The sequence below is a fragment of the Trachurus japonicus genome, chromosome 16 (genome assembly GCF_045865225.1).
Source record: "Trachurus japonicus isolate A0001 chromosome 16, Traja_1.0".
NCBI classification, from domain to species: Eukaryota; Metazoa; Chordata; class Actinopteri; order Carangiformes; family Carangidae; genus Trachurus; species Trachurus japonicus.
Genome location: NC_140922.1, coordinates 28,582,942 through 28,593,706, shown reverse-complemented (window position 1 = coordinate 28,593,706; position 10,765 = coordinate 28,582,942). Strand labels below are relative to the sequence as shown.

General features: G+C 38.9%; 1 protein-coding gene across 1 annotated transcript in view; it reads right to left on the bottom strand.

Moving 5' to 3' along the window:
- The window catches only part of zup1 (zinc finger containing ubiquitin peptidase 1), a 33,917-nt gene extending 25,309 nt beyond the window's left edge, over positions 1–8,608 (bottom strand). Inside the window, exons 1-4 of the mRNA XM_085802985.1 lie at positions 8,468–8,608; positions 3,925–4,395; positions 3,048–3,161; positions 2,737–2,808 (exon numbers count right to left, since the gene is read on the bottom strand). Coding sequence (XP_085659111.1) covers positions 2,737–2,808; positions 3,048–3,161; positions 3,925–4,393 — 655 coding nt within the window. The 5' untranslated portion in view covers positions 4,394–4,395; positions 8,468–8,608. The remainder of the gene's footprint in view (positions 1–2,736; positions 2,809–3,047; positions 3,162–3,924; positions 4,396–8,467) is intronic.
- Between the last annotated feature and the right edge of the window lie 2,157 nt (positions 8,609–10,765).

Sequence of the window (10,765 nt, the reverse complement as noted above, 5' to 3'; positions counted from 1 at the left end):
GGGCGCATTCACACTGTCCTCCTTTGGTCCGCTTTAAACGGACCAGAGTTCGTTTGCTCGGATAGTCCGGTTCGTTTGGGCAGGTGTGAAAGCTCATACGAACTCTGGTGCGGATCAAACAAACGAACTCTGGTCCGCTTGAAAACGGGGGTCTCGGTCCGTTTGCAAGTGAACCCTGGTTCGGTTCGTATGCAGTGTGAAAGCTCAGCGGACTAAACACCATAGGCGGCCTTACCTATGTTTCAACCGTTATCATACACACACACAGGCCTACATCCACCACACACAAACAGCTCTGTCCACCGTGCAGTCACACACTCGACCCCTGATCCGCTCTACAACCACTGATGCGCGTATCATGCCACACCGCGACTGTAGCCTACTAATCGCTCCTAATTAACAATAACGGCAGGAAATATCAATAACAACGTAGCTTACCTTTGAAAACGGCCCGCAAACTATCAATAGACCCTCGTTTTCCTTCTCCCAGTATTATTCCTTTTCTCTTAGCGTTTCTAATGTCCTTTTGTTTTTCCTGCTTTCCTCCTGACGTGCACCCATTTGCGTAACCTGATGATTGACGTCTGTCAATCACTTTCCTCCTCTTTTCTTTTTTTCCTCGGGTTAAAATGCCTCCAAACAGGCGATCTATGAGTACGTCCTAACTTAACAGAGAAATAAAACACAGCGAGAGCACAACTAAAATGTGATATTATTGGCAGCTTATTTACAGATTTTACTAATGGAGGAGACAGCTGTCTGTTTGCTGCTCCAGCACCGCAGCACCGACAGGATCAGCGCCTGTACGTCTGTCTGTCTGTCTGTCCGCATGTCTCGTCCTTTCCTTGTCCGTGGTGCTGAAATAACGCGGAGCACTTTGCTCTCATTACTTTTGTTGCCAATTTAAATTCAGAATATTGTTAAAGCCTGTAGTTTGTCTGAAAATGTACATGATTTTGCTTTTTGATGAAAGTCCTCGTTTTTTCTGCTAAGTCCTGGTTTCTTGCCCTGATAGTGATTTTAACACTTGTTGTGCGTACCTGGGATGCATGGATAGTGCGTTACTGCGTCCTTTCAGGGTTTAAAGCATCAGCGACACATGGGCACATGGCTGGAAAATCATTTGATGTTTAACAGGGCAGGGCCTCATATGAAATATTGAAACGGGCCCCCAGCTGTCTAAGGCCGCCACTGCTAAACACATACGTAATGCATAGGTTATTTTATTGTTAGGTTACATATCTTGTCCGCCGTCTGTGTAGCAACAACGCCAACAACTCGACATCTCTCATCAGTCTCCGTCTTTTCCTCTGGTACCGTTTCTCCGTCCTCAGTGCAGTAGGCTAGTAAGAGCGAAATGCGCTCTGCTTCGCTGCCTTACATGGTGGTCGTACTGCACGACTTGCTGAGCCAAGTGCAATTGGTACATAAAAAAAAGAAACAACATCCCCCAAACAGCCAACTTCACATGCTGCTCCATGTTTACTGTTACCCAGCAGGTCTGTCAGTCGCGAGCGGAGTGACGTCGACTTTTGACGCTCAGAATGTTTGGTGCGCTTGGGGCGCAAGTTTGGTGCGGTTCAGAAGTTGCAGTGTGAACGCGGAACCGAACCAAGTGATAATGCAACAATGTTGCAACTTTCAGCCCCCCAAGCGAACTCGAGTCCACTTGGTTAGGTGTGAAAGCAACCTCACTCTTTTCATTGTTCACTCCACCTATCCGGTTGTATTCTTACAGTTTGCCACATATTTATTTATGTATATAAAAAGCTCTACATTTATTCTTATTTGTGCACCTAAATATATTATTTTTCAGTCTTCTCAACAACTGTGTATGTATGTTCTTCTTAAATAATTCTAGTAGCCTACAGTTTACCAGTCCCCTTATGTACGCTTTTACTTTCCCCTTGATACTTTTGTACTTGTCTATAGGTCTTCATGTTGATTGTTTAACTGTTTGTTCGTTTACATGTAAAATCAAAAACCAATAAAAAGTAAATGACAAAAAAAAAAAAAAAAAATTCTAGTACAAAAGAGTATATGGGTCAGTGACAAATAAAGGTCGGCAAAATGAGCAATTCAGAAATATCTTTTTTGTTTTAAAATAGGTTTAAAAGCATCAGATTTGTTCAAATGTACATTCAAGTTGGTTTTGTGTCAGTTGAAATCACATTTGAACCATGTTTAAATATTTGATCCACCCACAGTGGATTTAAGTGTAGTTATACAATTTCTTCTGTAACATTAAATTGAAATAGGCGTTGCTGTTGTTTTTTTTCCTATATTTAAATTGTAATGCATTTTAGCAACACTGAGCAGGTCTTATCCTAAAAACATTGCTTTTCTTCTAAATAATGTGACAAATTATGTAAAATTTGTCAAAAAAAAATACCGTCGTGTTAAAAAAGTGAATTACATTTATTCCACATTTGAGTCCAGATTTATTTACAACATTTGACATGTGACACGTCATTGTCCCGTATGTTTTTCTGATACTTAAGTGTCTTTTTTACATTTTATTCTTCACTTTTGCTCGTTGTTTGCTTCTCTGCTGCTGTAAGAAGTGAATTTCACATAAGTGCGATCAATAAAAAGTCTCTTATCTCTCTGTGTGCGACATCTGCAAACATCCAATCGATGTCGAATGTACTGAGTGTGTGTGAACCGATGCTTCTTCAGCTACTTCACACAAAGAAACGTCTTGTGCAGATGCAGAAAGAAGAGTGTCGAACACACCTGAGACACAGCTGGATGATGATGAAGGTGATGGTGATGATGATGTCACTGCAGGTGAACTCGCCTCCGGTTCTGCCCCCGAACGAACAGCAGCTGTCGATGAAAATTTGCATAATGTACAGATTTGTGTGGCTCAGGGCGTCTTAACCTTCAGAAAACAAAGACGCTCCTGTGTCTCGTCTGAGCTCAGCTGACTGGGCTGGTATGTGCTGAACTAGCTGGAGCTGATGTGGATGTTTTTTAAATTTTTTTTTCTTTTTTCACAGTAGGTGCAAGTGTGTGAAGGAGCACAGATCTCAGGTTTTCAGCGCCGTTACCCTCGGCTGAGCTCTGCTGCTGCTCCTCCAGATGCAGCTCGACGTGCTCCTGCAGGACGAAGCAGCTGCTGCAGACCAGAGCGCACATGGGGCAGGAGAACAGCTTCTCTGTAACAAACACAACCATACTTAAAGGGATAGTTCAACATTTTGGCAAATTGGCCCATTGCCATAATCCCTATAGTCTTGAGAGTAGATTTGTTACCTTTAATTGTCGGTACAAGCTATTTTTTTAGAACGGCGGAGCAGAGCCGCGAACTGCTCAGAGCTACGCTACGGAGGCTAATGGGATTTCTTGGTTTCTCTCATCAAACTCACACAATACAATACACAATCCAACAACTCCAAAACACTCTGGTGGACAAGTTGTGACCTGCACATTCACCACACTATGAGATAATAACAGAACGTTACCAGACAGAGTTGTTTTAGAGGTAAATTCATGCAAAACAGCGATGCAAGTTCCTGTCGAGGGGCAGCTTTTCAGCAAGCAGTCTCTGCATTTACCTCTAAAACAACTCTGTCTGGTAACGTTCCGTTATTATCTCATAGCGTGGTGAATGTGCAGGTCACAACTTGTCCACCAGAGCGTTTTGGAGTTGTTGGATTGTGTATTTGATGAGTTTGATGAGGGAAACCAAGAAATCCCATGAGCCTCTGTATAGCGTAGCTCTGAGCAGCTCACGGCTCTGCTCCGCCGTTCTAAAAACAGCTTGCACTGACAATTAAAGGTAACAAACCTGCTCCTACTAAAACTATAGGGATTATTATGGCAATGGGCCAGTTTGCTAAAATGTTGAACTATCCCTTTAATATTATATACGGTGACTTTAAAATCTGAAATAAAAAAAGATCGGAGAGGTTAAATAACCTTTTCTCGGTGACGACAGCCGCTTCTGTTTGGCTTTTTTGTGCTCAGACTTAAACCTGTCGTTATCCTCATCACAGCGTCTAGCTTCAGGACTCGGTGACGGCAAAGTCGAGGCGATGTGCGTAGTCGTTCCCTTCTGTGACGAACGCCCAGTTTCGAGTGCACTGTTCTCTTTATGTTGCACAGAGTCTGTCGTAGTCGTAGTTGTAGTGTGTGTGGGTGCAACAGCTGGACCACAGCTGGCTGCAGCTGAGCAGGACTGAGAGGTTCGAGGCTGCTGCTGGTTGCTGCTGCTCTGCGTGTCTGGGTGAGCGGAGCCGATGTGGAAACACAGTTCATCGTAGGACACTCCGGACAGCGAGCAGAGCGGACACTTGTTGGCCTCGTCCTCCAGGTGGCTGAGGAGGAGGTGCGTCTTCATGTCCTCCGCCAGCAGCACCTCCTCTCCGCAGATGTCACAGGTCAACATGGCTGCAGCCTGCACACACACACACACACACACACACACACACACACACACACACACACACACACACACACACACACACACACACACACACACACACACACACACACAAAGGTTAAACACACAGGTTAAACAGAGTAGATAATAGGGGTGGGAGAAAAAATCGATTCACGTGAATATCGCAATATCTTTTTTGACGATTTCATTTTTTTTTTAATCGATTTTTTTGGGGGGGGGGGGGAATTTGAAAGACATTTTTTGGGGGGGAATTTTTTTAAATATTGTGCAATGTGCATTTGATAGCCTTTTTTACATACAGGGAGTACAGGTTTTGAAAAGGGTTTAAAGGGATAGTTCAACATTTTGGCAAATTGGCCCATTGCCATAATTGCTATAGTCATAGCAGTAGGTTCATTACCTTTAATTGTAGGTGTAAGCTATTTTTAGTACAGCGGAGCGCAGCAGCTGGCTGCTCAGAGCTACGCTATGGAGGCTAAGGGAATTTCTTGGTTTCCCTCATTAAACTCATCAAATACAAAATCCCAAAACTCCACAGTGCTTTTGTAGACAAGTTGTGAGCTGCACAACCACCACGCTATGAGATAATGATTCTGTATGTATGTATATATATATATATATATGTATGTATGTATGTATATATATATATATATATAATAATAAGAAAAGAAGAAAAAAGCAAAAAGATATGTATGTATGACAAATATTCTTATTCTGTGGGTAATGGGGGCGGGACTAGATAAGCTTTTGCTTCTCCCGCTTTTCCCTTTCGGCCATGTATTGTATTATTTGATGATGAGGTGTGATGATGATGATTTAAATTGACATGCCCGAAATAAACAAATTGATTGATGACGGAACGATACGAAACGGAGCCGTTTTCGAGGTAAATTCATACAAAACCGCTGATGCGCGTTGCGTTCAGGGACAGTTTTTCAGCAAGCAGTCTCCGTATTTACCCTGTATTTACCTCGAAAACGGCTCCGTTTCGTATCGTTCCGTCATTATCTCATAGCGTGGTGGTTGTGCAGGTCACAACTTGTCTACAAAAGCGCTGTGGAGTTTTGGGATGTTGAATTTGATGAGTTTAATGAGGGAAACCAAGAAATTCCCTTAGCCTCCATAGCGTAGCTCTGAGCAGCCAGCTGCTGCGCTCCGCCGTACTGAAAATAGCTTACACCTACAATTAAAGGTAATGAACCTACTGCTATGACTATAGCGATTATGGCAATGGGCCAATTTGCCAAAATGTTGAACTATCCCTTTAAGTTCACTTTATAATGGAGTACGTTCATTTATAGGCTACTACAGTATTTGTGTGCAGATAAATGTTAAAAATGCAGACTAAAAATCGAGAGAATCGGCAATATCGTAGAATCGCAATTTAAATCGAATCGCCATCCAAAAAATCGTAGAAGAATCGAATCGGAAGAAAAGCATATCGTCCCAGCCCTAGTAGATAAGGCGTCCAAACTTCTTAAAATCCGCTTTTACAGACTTGCTTTTATGATGTCATTCTCTTCTTTCATCATCATCATCATCATCAACTATTTTATCTCAAATTACAGAGACTTTTAGGTAACACTTTACTTGAATAGGTATTCATAAGATTGACATAAAACTGTCATAACCATGACATAACAACACCTGTCATAAACATCATAGTCCAGTAATTTTAGGCCAAAAAAGGGGTCAACGTTAAACAAATTGCAACAGAAGCAAACTCAACTGATTTTGTATCCTCAGCATGTCCTGAGTGAGGGAAAAAAAGCCCCGAAGAATCCCATTAGGGGAAAGTTTCGAAAAACACCCAAACATATCCCATTTACTGTAAATGCATATAAAAAAATGTTTTCACGTGAATAGGGTAACATTTTTAACCTTTAGATATCTCCATGAAAATTACTGAGTTGATTACTTACATTAAGACAAACAAAAAATGTATTACAAGTTTTTTGAAATTCTTTGTTAACATTAGCAAATTTGCATAAATCTGCATAAATCCCACCGTTTTGAAGGCATATGTATATATGAAGTTGCTGTGGTGGTACCGGCATGAAAATTGGAGTGAGTTGACTCCATCGGTCAACCGACAAGTTGACCACTTTAAATTTCAAGATGACTGCAATTTTTCAAGACACCGACCGTATTTATCTTTTCTTTTTTTCTCTCTCTCTCATGTCTGTCCCTTCTTCTTTGTGTGTATATCTTGTTGCTGCTTTCTTGGCCAGGCCTTGCTTATAAAAAAGATTTTTTTTTATCTCAAGCAATCTGCCTGGTAAAATAACACCACATTTGTAACTGTACTTTTAACCCAAATAAATATATGACATTTTAACTTGCATTTCAATCACATGACTTTTCAATACATCGGTCCATCTCTTATATGTAGCTTTATGGCATTTGTGACTTGTTTCTTATATTTTTGTTTTGTGAAGCTCTTTGTAAACTTGTGTTTTTAAAGGTGCTACATAAATAATATAATATTTTTTTCTTTTTTTTATTTGTTTTTATTATTATGAAGGTTACAGTTACTGAACAGCAGCATGGAGAGGTGGTGCAATGTGCATTCAAGTTTGGGAAGCAATCAGAGGAGGACGCTGAGGTCTCTTGTCCTGGTCGGTGCAGACCCCTAGTGGCCGCTCTCTGACACTGAACGCAGTAAAATACTTTAAATACTGTAAATGAATCACCAGAGCAGGTGCAGCAGCTGTGTTTCTGACCACATTTCACACAATTAACTGTGAACACAAACTGAGTATTGACTGACACTTCTCTTGGGACCTCGGTTAAACAGAAACAGGCCTCAATCAGACGTCAAAAGTCCAGCTGTCAATTTAGATACAGATTTAAGAAATATAACGACCACTGATAACAAACAACGATGCAGAGAAACTTATTCATACCTTACAAGTCCCAGGCGTAAGAGCACATCACTGCTATTTTATCTGACTAACACTGGTGGCTCCATGTTTTCTTTTCAGAAGTGAGTTTAAAGTCATTTTTATTCACTATTAAAGCTCTGAGTGCAACACTGTTACACATTTTGTAGCTCTTGTCGATTTACAAAAAATGCTGAAATCCTCCACAGCTGCTCTTTAGACACACCATAAGCTGATTTTATGAACCATTTACCGAAATGTTTAATGCACATTAAACAGGCCAACCACACTCAATGGACATTTTTGTAATATCTGAACTGCAAGGCTTTTGATTAACCCATTTTAATCTTGTGTTTTATCCCTGTTGTACCCACAGCCATCAGACTTTTTAATTCTTCTGCAAGTGGTAGATAAGCTGACAGACAAATCATTTTCTCTTTGGGGATTAATAAAGTAATTTGTATTCGTATTGATCCTGTTGTCTTCATAATTTTTTTCTAATTAATGTCACTGTGTTTTTATGTAGTCTATGCTGCCAAATTTATTTACAGCTAGCTACTGCATTTCTTTCTTCCTGTCCTGTTTGTGTAAAGCAATTTGAGCTGCACTCTGTGTATGAAAGCTGCAAAACAAATACAGTTTTATTACTGTTATTACTGGGAGGATGAACACTGGTTTGTACTGTTCTCCATTTGTTTTGCTCCCACATTGCTGTGACTTGTGAATAGACTAGACAGTGTTTTTCTGTTTCTCCCCATTTATCAGGTTTTATCTTTTAATTTGTTAAAGTCTGTAAATGTTTCCTAGTAAAAATAAATAAATAATGTGACTTAACCATATCTATGCTTTATTAACTCTACAACATGAACATGAACCTGTCTCTAAACTGAACCATCTATTGGCATTGGTGTTCTCTGTATCTGCCGAAATAAATAAAAGTTATTACTATTATCATATTTGATTACCTGTACCTGCAAGAAGGTGTATGACGCCTTTTACTGGTGAAACTATAGTAAATGAGCAGCTTTTTGAATGGACTTTAGTGCGATAGTGCAACCAAAACAAACCTACAGGAGCTGTGAAATAATAAAACACAACGTTTCACCTTTCCTCTCCTGTCCACAGGTGCGTGAGTCACATTCAAGGTCTTCTTCCAAATCATGTCAAGAAAATATACTCACGAATAATAAAAAGAAGAAGCAGCAGTCAGCTCGGTTTGTTTTTCTTTCCTTTCTTCTGTTTCGAAACCGGCTTCGTTTCTTCTTCTTCTTCTTCTTCCTGGAACTTTATTGACAAACGACGAGTTGGTGCAACAGCGCTGCCGACAGGCCCAGAGGAGGAATCAGCCCAAAAAACAATTTATATAAATTATTTACATTAAAAAAAAAAACGTATGGAAGAATGAACTCAAAATACCTACAAAAAATCCTTGTATTAGCCTACATGACAAACAAAAATGCCCAGAGACTCTTTTCTTTATTAGACTTATTTACCCTCCTAGAATAAGACCCTCAAATTGTTATTCTCTTTTCTTTTCATTTGTCTTGCAAGCTGATTCAACATTTTCAATCTTTGTATCACAAAATGTGTCTCAATTGTTTGTAATTTGGTGATACTTCAAATTGAAAAAAGGCTAAATAAAAATTATTTACATAAAAAACGGATATCTTCTTTAAACAGTCTATGATATCTTCTCAATAAATTGAGTCATATTGAAAATACATTGATTCAAAGTGAACTCTTCTTTCATGAGGTTTGATCATCAGATGTCCCAGACAGCTAAATAAATTAGGTTGAACACATGTGATTATTTTTCTTCAAAATCAAAATTAAAGGTATAGTTCAACATTTTGGCAAATTGACCCATAGCAGTAGGTTCGTTACCTTTAATTGTCGGTGCAAGCTATTTTTAGAAGGGTGGAGCAGAGCCGCGAGCTGCTCAGAGCTACGCTATGGAGGCTAATGGGATTTCTTGGTTTATCTCATCAAACTCATCAAATGCACAATCCAACAACTCCAAAACGCTCTGGTGGACAAGTTGTGACCTGCACATTCACCACACTATGAGATAATAACAGAACGTTACCAGACAGAGTTGTTTTAGAGGTAAATTCATACAAAACCGCTGATGCATGTTCCTGTCGGAGACAGTTTTTCAGCAAGCAGTCTCTGCAGGCTATTTGCCTCTAAAACAACTCTGTCTCGTAATGTTCTGTTATTATCTCATAGCGTGGTGAATAATATAATACATCCATTGCCTATACCGTTTATAGAAAAAATGTTAGACCACCCAGTCTCTTTTTTATTTATTTAAAGCAGAAGTAAGCAATCCGGTCGTATTGGCTAACTTTTCACGCGCATCCCTTGGCTGCACACACAGCCCTTCATGCCGTTCTCTCTCCTCATTGGATAAAGGTTGTAGGATACAAGGAAGTATACAAGACGTTTTCTCCTCGGCTTACAGCAGAGCAGAGTGACTGACAGACCCGTGTTTCGGACCAAACACTCTATATAAGTGATTGCTGTCGGAAGATAGAACTATTTAAGACTTATATTAACACAAACATTCCGCTTACTTCTGCTTTAAGTGTTCAAAGTGTACAAAAAGTGTCAAACACTGACACGTAACACAACACGAGAGCTGTTTCATATTCAGAAAGACAATGAATAAAATAAATAAATTACAGCAAGGATCTCATTCAAATAAGTAGAAAATGAAGAAAATTAAACAAACAAAAACAAAACAAAAATAAATAAATATTGTCATGTCAATACATAGGTGTGTAATAATAATCACTGTTAACATAAATTCCATTAAATGCCAGGAAGTCTCTTTAAAAAAAATAAATAAAATAAAATAAAAATAATATATATATATATATATATATATATATATATATATATATATATATATATATATATATATATATATATATATATATATATTCAATGAGCTTCATTGAAAACAGCTGTACATACAAACGGATGTACAACGAACAGGGTTGTACATACAATTATACAATAGAACATCAGACAGGTGCTCCAATATCTATCAGTAATCATAAATAATAAATAAATCACAATAAAATAAGGTAAATATTAGCAATGTTAGCAATCATAGAATCGAAGGAAGGATAATAAATAAATGAACAAATAATATGACAGACGAAAAATAAATAAATAAATAAATAAAAAAAATAGAAAAAGGAAAGAAAAGGAGACAGAATGTAAAAGCTTTATTCTTCTCAAATCTCTCGTAAATATCTATGGATGTGATGCTTTGTTTAGTTTGAGTTTGATGAGGGAAACCAAGAAATACCATGAGTCTCCGTAGTAGCTCTGAGCAGCTCACGGCTCTGCTCTGCCGTTCTAAAAATAGCTTGCACCGACAATTAAAGGTAAAGAACCTACTGCTAAAACTATAGGGATAGGCAATGGGCCAATTTGCCAGAAATGTTGAACTATCCCTTTAATT